We start from the raw sequence: 18161 nt of genomic DNA, 5'->3' as shown, positions 1-18161 counted from the left end.
ATAAGGTCTTGGGTTTAAACCAGGGGTGGGGGGTAGCAGTCGCAAATGTCTAAATAAGTCGCTGCAGTACCTTTTGTAGTTTTGTACCTTTTATAGTTTTATAGAGCGCTTTGTTCTTTTTCTTCTCTTTTTTTACTTGTAGTGACAGCGAACTGTGTCTTTTGCATCATGTGTTTTTAGGCCTTTTCCGTATATTATATAAAGCGCAACGCGGCGCCTGCTAGTGGACTGAACCCGGAGAGAATTATGGAAGGGACAACAAACTCACATAAATCCATAAAACAAACATCAAGAATACATATATGTATAGATTCACACCTAATCTACGATATTCTGGGACTTAGGCATTCCATTGAGTGAGGGCATTATATCGTCCTGTTCGCCTGTTCGCACTTATTTCACCGAACATGTGAGTAGATACAGGGATGTATCGTAGTCTATAGAAACATGCGTGTACTTACAAAAGGTGGGCTTCAACTGAGGGGAGACGTATAAATCCATTATACATACATGTACTATTACTAATTGTTGGACACGTATATATTAGTATACATACATGTATCCTCCTAGAAGATTATTGCCTCTAAGGCATCATCAGCATACTCCACTTCTAGGTCCACCGGGATTGCTTCTTATTTTCGGTCACGACTATGACCACGTGCGGTTTCATCGAATTCCAGGGAGTTGCAGTATATCATCTACACTCATATATGTATATTCTGGGATTTTGCATCAACGCTATGTTTGGTCTATAGTTGGGAGCTCGTAGATCGATCGCTCAATACATTGGTTGTAGATCCATGTAGTTACATCATGTACCCTGCTGCGCAGCAACACCATTTTTAGGTACATGTATGTTCGGACCAGTTCCGTTTTCAAGGGAGCTCGCACAAGCTAATGGCCTGATCTGATTAATCCACATTAGTCTTCTGCCCGTCGTCCGGCAGTACATAGAGAAACCTTATTCCACTAGTTAAGGCCGTGCATGTGCATTACTCGCATCTTAAGCGAACATGTTTCTCACTTTTGACGAGAAATATTAGTCTCTACCAAGAAGGCGTTCTATGCTACAAAAACCGTCGTGAGGGTGCGCGACGCCGGTTGACGTTTCTGAACCATGGTTCTTCCATTCGAGTAACGGGTTCAATTGTATGCCACTAGATGGTGTCTTGAGGCACAATTGCTACGGCACTGTCGCTTCCTTGTTTGCGCACAAAGGTTCTTCGCTCTGGAGAGGCCGATATTCTATAATAATCTGGTGAAGATGCTGTCCCATATGATGCATGACGTGGTAATTAGGCACAGAAGAAAAACCAACATAAAACTCGACGGAAGTTCCCTTACTTACCCCTTGAGGCTCTGGCGTTTCATGGATGTTTCTATTTTGAAATCCTCAGGCTCCACTCCTCCACCGCACTCATGCGGCGTCACTCGTCTGCGCCTGCGACTAGGCCAAATACAGAATATATAGAAAGCCCGATTAAGAAAGTGGGTTCCATTTTGGGGAGTTCGTTGTTGTAGAGCTGGGCTATCACCTCTTATCTCAGCCTAAACAAGCCGCCAAGAGCTCTAATAAACATCCCCACAGATATTTTTAGATTTTTTTTTGACAAACCTAATAGCCCACTCTGCAGTAGCACAGCATTAGTACTTCCCAAAGTCCTATTGGTTCTTCTGATGGGGAAGTTGTGAAATATGAATATGGTATTCTCCGTCAACGAAGGTGGAGTCTATTGTCTGAGTCCAGCTAGCACAGTGTGCTGCAGCTGCACCTGTAAGCACGCAACTGGCCGCTTATCGGCTTATGGAAGAAAGGAAATTCGATACAACCGAGAAAAACTGCACAGAAGATCTCGCAATAAGCGCCGCAACTGCGGAATTTATATTATCGTGGTCGTTGAACTCGACTCTGATATCATTCTTGATGCATGGTACTACCCCACACCACCTCGGTGTAAGCAGTCTCCACCCGTCTTACTCGATGCCCCCCGCCTAGAGGTATCGCATAAGGAGGCTGAGGAGGCATAGAAGTCACAATTCAATAATCCCGTCTCCCAAATATGGAGAACTTATGTATATTCTTTTCGTAATGGGATGATAAACCTAAATGTTGATTAATATAAGACACCTGCTACATCTCCCTCATCGGAGCCCGGACTCAGGCAATAAGGATAGTTTGGAGATTTATAAGTTTTCTCAAACTTGTCGTTGCAGACCTATATCTCTTTCGATAAAGGGCCAATCTCACGCATTTCCAATAAGCCTTTTTTTTGACTTCACCTTTCCCCTATCACAACCGCAAAAATGGGGTTACCTGTTAAAGCAATGACAGATGCATTCTTGTCAAATCCAAATGCATGGCAGTTCTTCGTCAACCCGGGTTTTGTTCATCCTAAAACTCTGGACCCCAACTATGTCCCCCCAAATCGGGGTCCCTTGATGACAGTGCTGTCTATCCTCAATATCATCCTCACTTTCTTCATTGTTATTCCTCGATTGTACTCGCGACTCTTCATAGTCCGGAGCTTCAGGCTTGATGATTGGCTTATTATACCCGCATTCGTATGTCTACCCAATACTTACCGCATGCAAGTAATGAGTCTAGAATACTAACACACGGAGTAAATAGTTCTCACACCTAGCTAGCACATTAGTAATAATGTACGCCGTCCGTTATGCCGGTCTCGGAAAACACATCTACGACTGCACGCCCGCCGAGATCCTCGAGTGGTACGTCGTGCAGTACGTTCTGGGAATCACCATGCTCACGGGCATATTCCTCACCCGCTTCAGCATTCTCTGCTTCATCAAGTCGTTCATTGGCCCCTCCGACACGAAGACCAGCAAGGTCATCATCGCCGTCCAGGTTATTAACTGCCTTGTGTGGCCCGCCACGATGCTTCCCGCCGTGTTTATGTGTACGCCGGAATTCAGAACGTGGAATCTGCCGGTCTTGATCCTGAGCAAGTGCATCAGCACAAGCCTGGCAGTTGACCTCCAGATGTCGGCATTGGCTATGGGCTTTGTGGGTGTGGGTGTGGATATCGCATGCTTGGTATTGCCCATGAGGGTTGTCTGGAACCTGCGCCTACCGAAGCGCCAGAGAATCATTGTCAGCGGCCTGTTTTCCATTGGTAGCTTGTAAGTCAACTATTCCTGCTTCTAAGTATCTGACAAGATACTAATCAAACCGCAAAAACAGGGCCTGTATCGCATCACTCTGCAAAGCCGTCTACATCGCCAAACAGTTGACAAACAGCAACCCATACGACTTCAACTGGACCTTCGTCCCCGTCTTTGTCTCCGCCGAATTCGAACAGACCCTCGCGCTTGTCAGTGCCTGCGGCCCCGGTCTCAAGCCTCTCTTCTCCCGCGCCTTCCCGGTGATCCGCGACACCTTCCTCGGCGGCGCGTCCTGGTTGAGGAGCAGTAAGAACGGCAGCGAGGTAAGCGGCAACAGCTCAAAGCTGCCGCCATCGTCGGCCTCCTACTCGAGCGAGGGAAAGAAGAGCGCGGATGGCAGCGAGACGGGCATGATCAGGCACTCGGTCACGCAGGGTCTGTGGAGAGGCGATCTGGAGAGCGGGTATGGGGTTGCGGGTGTGCCGAGTGTATGGTTGGGAGAGACGGAGGAGAGCTGGGTGCCTCCGAGGTCGGAGCAGGTGGAAATTCCGAGGATTTGGACCGGAGAAGTGGGAGAGAGGGAAGTGACGGCGGTGGTACCACCAGTGTGGTTGGGGGAGCTGAATTACACGAACGGTGAGGAGCAGGGTGGGTGGAGGGGTGGAAGGGCGATTTAGCTCTAGGGCGACGACGGGTTTCTTTTGTCTGTCAATTTCAATTTCTTTTGTGAGGCGTTGAGGGGTTTTTATTTCGGCGTAATGTAATCGGTGTTTTTGGGTTTGGATTATAATTCCGAGCGGTGGGACTGCTCGGCGGGTGTTAGATTGCGGTTGTATATATGATGTCCTTTAGACGGAGCCGCGCTGAACGCGGCTCCAGCCATGAAAATATAAAGTCAGTTTATGTATCATGAATATCATTGCGCTGCCGTTCTGTTTTGTTAGTGATTGTAGCTGTGGTTGAAGCTGAGACAGTCGGGTGTCTCAGTAGGTCAATGATTTCGAATGCAACACTGCGGTACACCTAACCCTGTGTCGGTGTTGCCAAGGCCAGGTTGCAGTAGGTAAATACAATCCACCAAGACAACTTGCTGGGAAGTATTCTGTCATACCTAGGATAAACACCGCGAGAACGAAGGCGTTTTAAGACTATCTGGCCGTTGGTGTAGTTGGATGCTGGCATACATCTAGTACAGTAGCGCGGGTAATGTGACTCGATCGATGGTGATCCCTCGGTTCATCTAAGTTTTCATCGTGTCCGCCGGTCGGGTCTTGGGTACTTGCGGTGCTTGTGTTGTGGTGGAAACCCAGGACCTGGGTATCTTTCATGCCCGGTCATCGAGTAGAGGAAGTGTAAGCCTACAGGTCGGATTCCCGGGTGAATTGAACTCGTTGCCGCTCTGCCGTATTGGTAGAGGGGTGGGGATACCTCTCGTTGCTCCTGGCGAATAGGCGCGTATGAGTGAAAGTGAGATGTTCGGTGAGATTCGGATGAAGATAGTAGTAGTAGTGGTAAGAGTTAGAATAGACGGAAAGAGGTGGAGACTCGAGGAAAAGAAGCAAGATTCGGAGAAGTACTTGTAGTTTTCTTGGAGTTGAGGACCTTGGTGCCGGCTCAGGCTGGCAAGGAGCGTAGTCGAAGTGCTGCACTGCTCGCAGTCACCATATACTCCTAAGAGGTTCAGTATTCTGAGTGGATGGGTAAGTAGGCCATATGGTCCTGGAGATGGAAATAATGCTCCCCGCTTTCTCCCTTTCCTTCTTGGCCAAGGTCCAGCAGGTGTAAGTATGTATGTTGGTGTAAAAAACATTCCTCCTCTGTGACATCATGCCAAGCTAGCGTAAAATGAGAGCCCACACCGTCAACACCACGCCGCGCCCACAATGACATGAGAGAGACGATTTACGGTCCTACTACACCACTTTTTATACTGTGATCATAAAGATGGGAGTTTGTAGAAATATTCAGAGATTTTGGCGTCTCTATTGAAGAACATAATTTGTGCGAGTGATATAGTGTGATTCTAACTACATTTGAGTCTGCGTGTGACGATCCGCTGTAGACGGATGAGATATGAACGCCCGCCACTTCCATAGATATTGGACAGTTTGTTAAGTCATTATGATGAGATTCCCACGTTGCGAACTATGTTTTATCCATGGGGAGTAAATGAATTAAACAAAAAAAAAAAAATCCATGGGGAGTAGAAAGGGGGCCGAGTGATCATACATGATTATGCGTTCACGCAGAAAACTGAGGGCAGCTGGTGATGAGCTAATCAAGTGAAGTTTCAAATAATTAAAGATGGAATATGAATATTGATGGAACCTATTCGGTAATGCCGTTTTAGCCTCACAGTGAAAGGATGGTTGAGTGATGAAGTGTGAAATTAAGCGGCAATCAAATGTTGTGTTAAGAAAGAAGCCCCCAGGCGTGATCGACTCACTTATGACCTGTAAAGATTTTTATGTGGGGCCCATAATGTGGATATATATACGTGTATGTGTGTATCAGAGAAAAGGCATTGAAATCCGCCCAACGTCTTGGTAGATAAAGCATGATCGACCGAGGGATAGATACTAACTGCTGATTTGATAGATTTTGTGACCAATCAATTAACAACGTCCTGCCGCTCGCCATAGTCTGTCACCTTACAATAAGAATAAATACCACACACGTAGGCCATGTATAACGTGAATACCCGCTCCCCCCGTCACAGCCCAAGGTCCTCGTGCAACCTAAAGATCCTCGCGCGTTAGTAGGGCAGAGCTACCCATGCCCCGACGAGTAGAATTTGAGCTAGACCCAGGTAAAATAACAGTCGCAAGACTCTAACATCTGTTCACGAAGAGAAATTCATCTGCAGCCGCCCTTGGTTTCTCCTCCATTATCAGACTCATACTTCAAGCCTGGAACCTGTTTTTTTCTTTGAAGCCCCATCAATCTTTTTTATTTCGACATGAACGAACCTGATCAGATCGAATTAAACGATTTGGGAGCCCGGCGTCGGCAGGGAGAAATAGAGATCTTGAGTACAATATACGAAGGCGATGAGGCAGGTGACATGAACGCGGTGCAGGCCTCTTCTTTCTTTCATGCTCTCCGTAAGACCGCTCTGGCTACTGTCCAGCAACTGATGAATTGTCTTCTTACAATGGTGATGACTGTCGCCGCCTGGGCAAAAACGTTCTGGTGCAAGTGCACGGAATGCTCAATTCCAGCGATGGGTTCAAGCCAACCAGTCTCAACATTTGGGTTGCTAAGTGCAGGATCTTCGGGTTGCTATGAGCCAGATTTGGATATCACCATCACAGCGCGTAAAAAAGTTATCTTTGTTTTATGGCTGAGTTTATTCGTTGTAGGACTGGATGCGGCTTTAATGGGTATGTTGTATATCATTTCCTATTATTGATTTATATGTGCCCCCCTGTGTCGTTGCTGATATATCGATGAATATATAGCGAATGCGATCCCCAAGATCACCGTCGACTTTGGATCATACGAAGACATCTGTTGGTACGCTTCGGCGTACCTGATACCCATGGCAATTCTTCAACCGTTGTTCAAAACAGTGTTCCAGCTTTGCTGGAAGCAAAGGGTTTATATCTGGTGCATGATCATCTTCGAAAGTAATATTTCGTCCATGCTTTATTACTTGTTCTTGTGTGCACATATCCCATTCTAACACCATTTGCTCCTAGTCGGTATTATTGTATCCTTAAAGTCCAAAACCTCGAGAGAGGTGATTATAGGACGGGTACTTGCGGGGTTTGGAGCATCAGGGGTTCTTCAAGGAACCCAGGAAATATTATCTTTGTATCTACAGCCTTGTGAGAGGAGGGTTCGGATTTCGTCGATTTTTACTAGCGCTATCGGACTATCGACGATCCTTGGCCCAATTATAAGCGGTTCATTGACGGAGAGGGACAATTGGAGAACGTGCTTCCTGCTGTAAGTTTCTTCCTCCTCGGATCCCTTTATATATAATACAGCACTGACAATTGCAAGAAATCTACCAATTGGCTGCGTGATTGTCGTATGCCTTTTGATCTTTAACTTCCCGCGGTACTCGCGAGACTATGAGCCAGATATGTCGTACACTCGGCGGCTGAAAGAGCTTTACCCAGACTCCTTGGGGGCATTTTTCCTGATTTCTTCGTTGGCACTTGCAGGCTATGGACTGCAACGGGTAGGAACCTTTAATTCTTGGGGTGGAAATGAATCTATCACCATAGCATTAGGCTTTTCAGGAGCTATGCTCTCCTTTTGGTTACTGCAGCTTTGGTTGGACGACAAGGGGACAGTACCGCTCGAAGTTGCTTGGACGAAACAAGTTGTGGTAGGAGCAATCTGCTTTTTGGGGCTTCAAATAGTTCTGGTTTCTGTAAGTGATTATATATATATAACTCCTGAAAGTTTTGTATTTGTGAGTTTATAGCTGACTCGATACTGCTGGCAGCATACATATCTAATTCCGATATACGTCCAAAGTATCCTGGGCTATGGGCCGCTGCAAAGCGGGCTTTTCAACATGTCGTACTATTTCGCCGCCATAATGGGCTATTTTTTCTCTGCATTGCTGGTACACAGGTACAGATTTGTTGTATGTATTGCATGTTATCCGGTTAGCTCCCGGTTCGTGCTAACAAACTGCAGCGCCCGGTAACTGTAATGGCGACAATTATAACGGGAAGTGGCTGTTTGATGCTGTCGAGACTGGGGATTAAGCCAACATGGAACGAAGTAATTGGGTACCAGCTCTTGACAGGATTTGGCATTGGGATGGCGCTAGAAATGCCGTTTGCGGTAACACCGGCTGTGTTCAAGTAAGTTTTCGTATTCCTATGTTTTAGGTTGTATGATGTGATTCTAATGATTGCGTTAGTAATTCGAAAGTCTACAAGGCAAACATGATAATCATTCACCTTGGTTACCTTGGCGGGCATGTATTCTCCATATGAATACTCTCTTCCTATATTCAAGACTAACAACCCATAGAACCCTTGCTGTCCCAATTGTGCAGGCAATAATTAGTAATTCACTACTTGCATACCTCCCAAAGCTCACCGAAGAGATCGACCCGCGCTACATCCTATCCCTCGGAGCAATTAACTACAATACGATGCCAGAGCTGTCAGGAGAGATGAGAGCCATTGTTATCAGTGCCATGGCGCGGTCTATAGCCGATGCTTTCAGATTTGCACTTTTAGGAGCGTGTGTTGCGGTTTGCGCGAGCTTTGTATTCGGTGGCAGATATGCCGCACAGCCGGTACTGCTTTTAGGGCGACCACAGCGAAATTGATGGGGTCGACGCGGTGCTCAGCGGACCGGGTGTCACGTTATGTAACACCTCTTCTCCCCAAGCAACAAGTTAGTGATTAATCGAAAAGGGATAACTTACAAGTAAGTCCATTCCTATCCACTTCTAAGTATAAGAAGCTATATATACTAACTAGTATAATACGGTGTATAGTCTTAATCCAGTATACCTTTTTTTGGTACACATTACACATATCCTATCGTCAAAACCTTTTTTTCCCCTTTCCTTTTTACGGCTTTGGGCATAAGTATCGTTATCAAAATCGTGCCAAAAATGGGTAGTTAGTGTAGCAGGTTCAGTGCCGCTGGATTGGAGACGGCAGTTGAAATGGTTCTTGCACAGCTTCCTGCTCTGAACAATGTAGCTGAAGATTGGTAGATGCTTGTTGGAATAAATAAAATAGCAGCATTGGGGGTACTTCTGTCTTTTCTCTAGTTCTTTCATCTGTTCGTAGTCAATATGAACAATGTGATAATTATATAACGTGATATGATAAATGAGTAGATGTGGAGAGAATGATCTAGCCTGAAGGTATCTGTGGTTTCTCGGAAACGAGGCAAGAGTAGAATGCTCTGACGTGGTTTGGCGGTATATTCGTAGAACTAGGTAAAAAAAAAAAAAAAAAAAAAACTTAATGCTAAACATTGAATGCGTACTCTATCTTATCTTCGTTAGTTTAGAGTAATATATTTTGGTTAGGAGCCGAGTGATACAATATGATTGAAGATAGTTAAAATGGTTATGGCTAAAGATAGATATAAAGATATAAAGAACATAGGAATGAAATAATACGGTGGAGAAGAACTATAATAACTCACTGAGTATACTTTCAGTAAACAGGTTAAGCTTAGCTGTCCTAGGGGCACTTTGTATATGATGCTCAAGCTCGGGCGCATCAAAAATACTCAACCAGTCATAATGTCAACGGAAAGATTGAGGTCATAGAGATTGAAAGAACTCCAATTTAAACTGCCATTGAGAAATTGAGAAACAGTGACTTATCCTTTCTCAGGGTGTCTTGATAAAAAACCCCATGATACCTTAAAAAACTGGCCGAGATCAAAGTGGTCTGATCTGGAACTAGTCTGTATATATATTCATGAGACATTTCTGCAGATCTGTGTAGTCAATAATGATGAGTGGAAAGAAAAAACCTTCGGCATTCTGTCGTCAACCAGTGATAAACTATGGCTACAAACCCTTCTGGTTCTATCTTTTACTAAAAAGTGTCGATGACTGTCCGCTCAGAGATAGAGAGTATCGGAATTTGATAAATTAAGAGAAGGTTAAGGCGCATATGTACTGTGAAGTTAGAGAATGAATTTGCGGGCTAACCGACATACCATTCCCGCTTCAAACCCTAACCAAACGGCAGTCACTTTAGGACGCTAGCTTGGCATTCTGAAATAGGCTTTATAATGCCTATATATATACATGTAATATTTTCATGCCTCCGGCTTGAGTCTGACGTGCTGGATCGGTTCTTGGTTCCCTGGGATTATAATTACATGTAGTTGTTGGTTTACCGGTGAGAAAAGTCGTGTATACGCCACTATAGAGAACGTCAAGCTTTGGTGATATAACACTACATGTAGGTGGTAGATACCAGTCTAGCTACACATCCCATGAATCGGGGTAGGAGTGCTTGGGCCTCTAAATATTCCCGGGATAAGAGCTTTGAGGGTAAAGTGGGGAAGTCAAGTTCTGAGAAGCTCATGCACAAAAATCGTGATGGGCGATTGAACAGATATTTAACGAATTAAACAAAAAAAAAATTGAGCAGATATTATTCAGTACCAGACTGCAGAAGTAAGCCCAGCTAGTGGAGACGTATCACCAAATCATATTGATCGTTCAAGAGTATAGTACATATCATGAAGCACTTTGGTCGAGTCTGGGCCAGTTACCCACATGAATAGCAGGCCGAAACGTGCAGACGTGGCAGAATGAGAATGGTGGAGATGGATTCTAATTTAGGAAGAGTTTTTTTCCTATGAGTATATGGTCGCGGAGGCCACTGAGATGCATGAAAGATATTTTTTTAATAGAAAGGTGGCTATAAAACAGCCTAGAACCCTTTTTTCCTTTTTTTCTTTTGACAGCGAGGCGGAAGTGCCTTGACCATACAAAATGAACATTGGGTAACAGAATCGATTGAATATAGAGAAGGAGCGAACTCATTTTTATAAATAAAAGCCATTGGCTTGGTCCTGCTGTAGAATCTAGCACGTATACTCGGCTCTATCAGGTGACAATGCAGACTCGTTCATGAATTATCACTCGATCAATAAGACACTATGCAACAAACCGCCTGGACTGGACATGGCGAGTACGAAGGGCAAAAAATTGGTCACATATCCTGCAACAAAAATAGTGGGAAAGCAGGTTTATGGAGATCCACTCATTGCTTCAAATCGCAAGAATTTGATTGATTGATCACTAAGTCCTAAAGGCCGATCATGTAGCACCGAGAATGGCGATCCCTCAGCGTCATCCAGTCGCCTCCGCAACTCTACAAGTAGAAGAAGGCCAGAGCCCCTCCCCTCATTGACTACAACCCAGGCAACACCACCAGTCCGCCAGAAATCGGACAGAACCTCTCGAGCTCACGTAAATACCTACGGAAGATTATGATCGCACGCCAATTGGGCCATTATAGGTCTTTACGCTTAAAACTCATATTTAGTGACAATTTGACACGTTATTATAGCATGTGCCGGCCAGAAGGTGCGACATAACACGAATTATAGAGAGCTATTAAATTGACTTGTGTCAGCAGGCTCAAATGTTACGATAAAGAGATAAGACTGAGCGTAGGGGATGGCAGGGCTTGGCAATTCTCACTTAGACGACGAGATCCGGCCGGCAGACAATCTTTTCGGGTATCTAAGTTTCGACATCCCCTCGTTTCGACATCCGTATTCTTGTGATGATGGTACACAAAAAGCAAAAAGGAAACCGCCGAACCCGCTTGTCGAATCTGCAGGCGTACACAACGGGTGTGTGTCTTGCGCACCAAATCAGATGCGCTCCCACAGATCGGTATTTCCTCACAAATCTGCAACACGTCACCATCTAAATGTGGAGGAAAGCTTTTGCTTGAAAAGAAACATAAAGTTCGTAATTTTTCCTCCTTACTCCGTCCCTATCGCTGTTATCCTTCAAAGAATGAAAAGAAGAAAGAAAGTCATAAAATGCATCAACCATAATACGAGCAAATGCATATAAAAATACACCCCCAGGAAAAAAAAGAGATGGCCATTAAACTGATAATCATATACAGCCCAGCTTAACAAAAGAAAAACCCCAAGATTTGGCCGGCAACTGTCCCAAAGGTATCTAACATTAAATAAACAGGTAATGATATAAAAAGATAATAATAGGAAAATCGCTCCAACAAGGTCCACTTAACCCAAAAGCTTCTTCCACCATTTGTTTTTGGATGAGCCCTCATTCTCAGTCAACGCGCCATTAAATCTCTCACTTTCCACCCGCCTCTTCGCCCTCTGCTCTCGCTTCAAGGCTCTGTCCTCAGGGTTCTTCACCACCTTTTCCTTGGCGCCGGACATCTTCGCATCTTTGCCTTTCACCACATTCATGTCCTTCAACTCTTTCGCGCGCTTCTCCTCCTTCCTTTGAAGCTTCTTAAGGCGTTTCGCTTCGTCATCATCAACGACGGTCTCGTGCAAACTCCTTCTGGCCTCCTTCCGCTTCCTTCGGCGTTCTCTGATAGCTTCCTCTTGTGCAAGGTCCTGCGATGTGCTTGAAGAGAAATTGACACCATTAATCTCTTCGGTAGGAACTCGTTCGGGGGTGACGGAACCACTGAGTGCTTCGCCGTTGGTCCAGATGCCCGCCTTCTGGGCTTTTTTGATGTTGTGACGCTCCAGCCTTCTTCGTCTGCGGGCTTCTTCTTCGTATGCGCTTTGATAATGATCACTGCGCTCGCCTTCGTGTGGGTAAGGGTCTGCTGAGTGCGGAATGCCTTTCATGGCCGTCGCAAGTTGTGCTGCATGGTTGATGGAATTTCTATTGGATCTTCCATGACTACCACTGCCAGTGCCCGAACCATGTTCCTTAGCTGCCCTCTTCGCCCTACGTGCTTCCCTTCGGGCTTCCTTTTCTTCGCGGGTCTCCTCTACTGCTCCAACGATAGGTTCGATGTGGGTATGTCTCTTTGATGACTTGCGTCTCTCGAGCTTTGGTTTCTCTTCCCGGGCTGCACGTTCTGCTTCCTTTGCTAAAGCCTGTTTTTCAGCGGCCAACCTAGCTTCCTTTTCCTCTGCTTCTTTCCTGGCCCGTTTTTCTCGTCTCTCTGCGCGTCGCTGCTCCCTCTCTGCATGCTCCCTTTCCTCTGCTTCCTTTGCCAATCTTACTTTTTCTGCTTCCTCCTCAGCTAGTTTCTTTAAGCGTCGGCGTTCTCTACGGGCTGCCTTTTCGGCATCGTCGTTGGTAGAACTTGTAGTATTCCTTCGCTCCATTGAAGGTGCTGAGCTGGAGTGGGCTCCTCTTCTCTCCATTTTGGGTGCTCCTGAAAGTGCGTAAGTTCCTCTCCTTTCCATCAAAGGTGGCTTTGATGTCGAGGAAGGTGCTGCACTTGGCTCGTCAAGCTTGCGACTCCGGCGCTTTTCTTTTTTCCTGGATTCAACAACTCCTTCCTTTAGGTCCTTGTGTTTTTGGCTATGGCGCCGCTCCTTTGATCGTACTTTCTCTTCAGGCCACTCGATTGCCAAACGTGTTGGTGAATGTTCTCCCTCTTGACCTTCTTCAAAGTGTGCTTCAGGTTCACTGGGCTCAGGTGTCCGTGCAGCACTTTCCTGCTCTAATTCTGGCTCGCCCGCCGATTCTGATTCGAGTTCAGGAACAGGCTCGGACACTGATGGTGTTGGCGGCCCGGACACTGGTGATTGGGTAGACCCTCCAAAGATCCAGCCTTTCTTGGTATTTCTATTGGATCTCACCGGTAGCCTACTCACTGGTTCTGGCGCTGGCGCTGGTCCCGGCTCAACAATTGGCTCTGGTGCAGGTTCAATTTCAGGCTCTTGCACAGGTTCCTGAACGACTGGCTCGGGCTCAGTATCAGTTTCGGGTGAAGTGTAGAACCAGCCCTTCTTTTTCTGTTTTCGCTCCTTCCGCGGAGGTTTAGCAGGCTCAGGTTCGGGTGCTGCCTCGACGATCGGTTCTGGTTCTTTGGCCACTGGCTCTGGCTCGACTGCGGGCGCTTCAACCACTGGCTCTGGCTCAGGCTCAGGTTTCACAACCGGTTCTGGTTCTGGCTCTGGCTCGTCTACCGTTTCGAAAAACCGACCCCAGGTCTTCTTCCTTTGCCTTGGCTCTCGCTTGGTAGGCTCTGTTACTAGTACCGGTTCAGGTTCGGCGGGTTCAGCAGTTGGCTCTGGCTCCTCGACAATCGGATTGGCTTGCAGTTCGACAGTTGGATCAGACCCTGAAGCAGAAAGGTTAGAAAATCCATCATCCTTTTCAATTAGCCTCGCTTGGAGCTTCTTACTCTTTTTCCTATCTTTCTTTGAAGAAGACTTGCGAGAGACTGGTGCGAAAAAGGGTGGTGGTGCCTCTTTCCAGACTGGTGACGGTGCTTGCGCAGCGATAGGGGTATCGGGGACAAGATAGGACTCTATTGGAAGCATTGTTGGAGGGGGAGATGACAGCGGAATATCGGCATCTGCAGGGAACAACACATATTAGCCAATGAGAGCGACAGCCACAAAACATGGAACACGTCACAACACAGCGCAGCGGGTGGGTGGGACGAACCAGCGGCATCCACGTGACCGCCCTTATCGATCTCCATACTATTATACTCGTCCTCGTCGTCTGGCGGTGGCATTTCGGGCACAACGTCGGCCTGCCATCTCTCGACAGGTGAGAGGCCTCTTGCGTTCTTCTTCTTCCTCTCGACCTCCTTGTTCAGCTTCCACAGTTCGCGGAGCCCTACGGTCTTGACTGGGCTCCCATTGGCGTCCATCTCCGTTGAAAGTCTTCGTTCCTTGGACTTCTTTGTAGAAACAGATGTGTCAACACCACCACCACCACCATCTTTGCCTGCTTGGTGCTTCTCTGCAGACTCGCTGTCTTGCGGGGAGGGGGGAGAAGGAGAACGAGGAGGAGGAGGGGGGGAAAGGGAGCAATTGGGGGCAATGCTAACCTCGGTGCCTGGGCTTTTCTTCTTCGGCTTCGGCGGTGCGAGTAAGCTCCAGACTGAAACGTCTTTGACATCTTTTCTTGTTCTTCTAGCTTCGGGGCCAGGTGCGGGAGCCATTTCGGGCTCGACAATGGCAGGAATCTCAGGCTCAGGTTCAGCATCGACCACCTCTGCGACAGCTTCAACAAACTCCGCCTCTGGTTCTTCTTCTTCCGGCTCGGGCTCTGCCTCCGTCACCTGAATTTGAACTTCCACAACAGGAGTCTCTTCAACCGGCGGTTCCGGGACTGGTTCAGGTTCAGATTCCTCGGGCTCAGCAAAGAACCAACCCTTCTTTTTCTTCTGCTTCTTTTCATTCTTTGTGGGCTTCGCTGGTTCTGGAACGGGTACGGGCTCGGGTTCAACAATTGGTTCAGGCTCAGGTTCAGGTTTGGGTTGCTCGACAACTGGATCAGGAATTGGTTCGGGCTCGGGTGTTGGAATTCGTTCAACGATTGGTGGAGGGGGTGCGGGAGCTGTAGCTACTTCGGCCTTTGCATTTCTCCTACCCTTCTTGCCGAGACCCCAAATATTGGGTGTCGCATACTCGAATTGCTTAGGTTCAGCGTACTTGGGTCCTTCTGGTACTGGCGCATATGCTGGTTCCTTAGGAATTGGCACATATGGGGTCTCTTCGGGGGTGGGAACATATCCTATGTTGGATTTACCGGCATACCTAACCTCCTGCGTGTCGGCGTATTTGCGCTGTTTTACCTTCTCGTAGCCTGGGCCGTAGTAGAAATCTTGCTCTTCTTCTGGTTCCTTTGCTGGAGGTTCGACTACTGGCTCAGGCTCAGGCGCCTCGGGCTCAGTAGGTTCCTCAACCGGGATTGCAGTTGATCTGGATTTCGACTTGGATGGCTTCTCCACTACATCCTTCTTGATGGTGGATGCGCGCTTCTCATAGACACCAGCAAGCGAAGCGACTTTTCCTGTCTTCTTCTTCTCAGTTTCCTCCGGAACTGTCGCAGCAGCTTTTGTGGGCTTCTTTTCTACCTTCTTTCCCTTCTTCCCCTTTTTGACGTAACCGAAATCGTCTTCGACGGGCGCTTCTTGTGGCATGATAACTGGCTCCGCAGCTTGTTCTGGAATCTCATCCTTGACCGGCTCAGGTTCCGGTTCGACCACTTCAACCACTGGTTCTGGCAGTGGTTCAGGCTCGACCTTTTTCTGGTTTGCGATAGTCTCGCTCAGTTCTTTCTTCGTTGGGGGGAATAAATCCTTTGGTGTTTCGTCGACGGGTGTTGTTTTCTTCGACCCGATCGCAGAACCGTTTGGAGAAGTGGAGTCAACACTGCCCTGTGAGGCGGCACCCCACTTTGTGAGGCCAAGACCCAACCTTCCCCAGCCCAAACCGATCCCACCGAATCCGGATAATTTGGGCGCGCTGTTTGTTGGACTGACATTATCCTCGTTGTCATCAATATCATCGACGTCTATTTTTGGCGAGACAACTTCGTCGCTTTCCACCGGCAGTTCCGGTGCAGGGACTGCCTCTTCTACCGGTGGAGGTGCGGGCGCGGGAGCGGGAGCGGGCGCTGGTGCTTCAACAACCTCTACGGCTGGCTTTGCTGCAGCGGCCTCTGCTTCTGCTTCCCTCTATAGATACACAATGTTTAGCATTTGCTTATCGATTGGACAATCATTTGATAAATACCCTTGACTTCCTCGCTGGCAACCCCTTGGAGAGTCTGGCGAGTTTATCTTCCTCTCTCTTTCTTCTTCTTTCCAGCTTCTCCCTCCTTTCCTTTTCCTTCGGTGTCTCCTGGACCTCTTGGACAACTTCCACGGCTTCGACAAACCCACCAGGTACCGATTCCTCTTGGGGCGGCGTGGGTGGTGGTGGGGGAGCAGGTGCTACTTCTACCACTGGTGGTGTAGGTGCGGGTGGAGGTGGAGGTGGAGGTGCTGGTGCTGGTGCTGGTGCTGGTGCTGGTGCTGGTGCTGGTGCTGGTGCTGGCGCAACTTTCTACATTTCCAAGGCTCTGATAAGCGTTTATTACGCTAAAATTTGGTGCCAATGATCGGAAACAAACCTTTGCCTTGACTTCCTTCTTCTTCCTCCCACCTAAGAAGCCCCACCCACCTCCGGTATTTTGTTCCTCCTCCTCATCATCATTACCCCATGCATTAGTGCTATTCGCGATTTCATCGGCGATTCGCTTTTCTTCCTCTAACCTCAGTCTCTCTTTCTCCTCCTCTTCCAGTCGGAGTCGCTCCTTTTCTTCCTCCTCCAAGCGCAACCTTTCCTCCTCTGCAGCCGCCTCCTCCTCCTCCTTCCTCTTCTTCTCTTCCTCCTCCTCCTTCCTCAGCTTCTCGAGCTCTTCCTCCTCCCTCTTCCTCCGGTCCTCATCCTTCTTTCTCTTCTTCTCGTCCTCATCGTCGCCAGCACCACTTGTGCCTCCTGAACCACTAATCTTCCCTCCAGTTGTCGTCGCTTTGGCAGTCGTTTTCTTATCCGCGCTTTTCTTTGCGGACGAGGCCTTTGCTGCGCCCTTCTTCTTGTTGGGTGCCCGTTCTCGCACACCGTATAATCCTTCACCAAATAATGATGCTGACGATCTCGATCTCTCGGGACACATGTATAATGACTTGTGTGTTAGAATATGACTAGTCGCTACCTCTTCCTCGATTTCCTTGATATAAGCGGGCGGTGGGTGCTCGTCAATAGGCGTATATAAAGGCAGGGGCGTGATATATTCGTCGTCATCCGAGGCCTGGGGATTTTGAGTCAGTATGGGATGACGATTTCGCCTACGAAGCTACTTATAAGAGTGAGGAATATATGTGGAATCCTCAAAGGGTAAGATAAAATAAGACAAGGGTCAACTAAAACGCAGCACGATCATAAAAACACAAGAAAGATGCTGTGTTCGGCCCGCCATAGGCAGAGAAAAAAAGCATCACGACTCCAGAACCGGGTAGAAGGGTCGGCCTGTGCGGCGCGATAAAGGTCTACGATTACAGATAACACCTGGCGCCCTTCCACCATATCAAGGGATATAAAATAATAATATGTGTACGTGCCTTCAGTGAGAGTAGCAAGAACGACTTCTCGTCACCATCGCGTTGTCTCGTATTGTTTTGTTTACTCGGCGCCGCCGGTGGCGCGAACTGGGGGGGGGGGGGGGTGTAAACAAAACTATAATATAGATTTTATAATAAATAAACAGATAAACAAACACAAACACATACAGTTGATTGTAATATTAACGATGACTTGCCCTCCTCCATAGATGTGTATGAAGGCGAAGGCAGCTCGTAGTATCCAGTCGCGAACATCGCATGCTGATCCATCATGGCCATCATGGTAGTCATGAGTTCTGGTAATTTGATGGTTTGATAGACACCCAGGCAAACGAAGTAAAAGAAGAAGAATGGCAGCAGTAGTAGAGGTGGTAATATAATAGTAGTACTAGTAAATTAATAAGTGAAAAAGTAGCTTTGTAAGTATAGCACAATTAAAATAAGGTGAAAATTCTCCTCTGTCTTAGAATCTGAACGCAAGGGGCCGTG

The 18161-nt window shown here is 47.3% G+C and overlaps 3 protein-coding genes across 3 annotated transcripts; 2 read left to right on the top strand and 1 right to left on the bottom strand.

Moving 5' to 3' along the window:
- Positions 1 to 2304: 2304 nt before the first annotated feature.
- LAJ45_03237 (uncharacterized protein) lies at positions 2305 to 3800 on the top strand (the record flags this gene model as incomplete). Its single annotated transcript, XM_046112824.1, has 3 exons — positions 2305 to 2562; positions 2630 to 3141; positions 3203 to 3800. 3 exons carry the CDS (start codon positions 2305 to 2307, stop codon positions 3798 to 3800), a joined length of 1368 nt encoding a protein of 455 aa, XP_045973701.1.
- A 2282-nt stretch (positions 3801 to 6082) lies between these two features.
- LAJ45_03236 (uncharacterized protein) lies at positions 6083 to 6756 on the top strand (the record flags this gene model as incomplete). Its single annotated transcript, XM_046112823.1, has 3 exons — positions 6083 to 6506; positions 6585 to 6639; positions 6696 to 6756. 3 exons carry the CDS (start codon positions 6083 to 6085, stop codon positions 6754 to 6756), a joined length of 540 nt encoding a protein of 179 aa, XP_045973700.1.
- A 5094-nt stretch (positions 6757 to 11850) lies between these two features.
- Positions 11851 to 17954, bottom strand: LAJ45_03235 (uncharacterized protein; the record flags this gene model as incomplete). The annotated part of the gene is made up of 9 exons (XM_046112822.1): positions 11851 to 13889; positions 13953 to 14126; positions 14219 to 14459; positions 14610 to 15581; positions 15642 to 16244; positions 16303 to 16614; positions 16682 to 17362; positions 17673 to 17759; positions 17841 to 17954. 9 exons carry the CDS (start codon positions 17952 to 17954, stop codon positions 11851 to 11853), a joined length of 5223 nt encoding a protein of 1740 aa, XP_045973699.1.
- Positions 17955 to 18161: the final 207 nt, after the last annotated feature.

Source organism: Morchella importuna (genome assembly GCF_003444635.1).
Source record: "Morchella importuna strain M04M26 chromosome Unknown Morimp01GS007, whole genome shotgun sequence".
In the NCBI taxonomy this organism is placed as follows: Eukaryota; Fungi; Ascomycota; class Pezizomycetes; order Pezizales; family Morchellaceae; genus Morchella; species Morchella importuna.
This window is presented reverse-complemented; position numbering and strand designations above follow the sequence as displayed.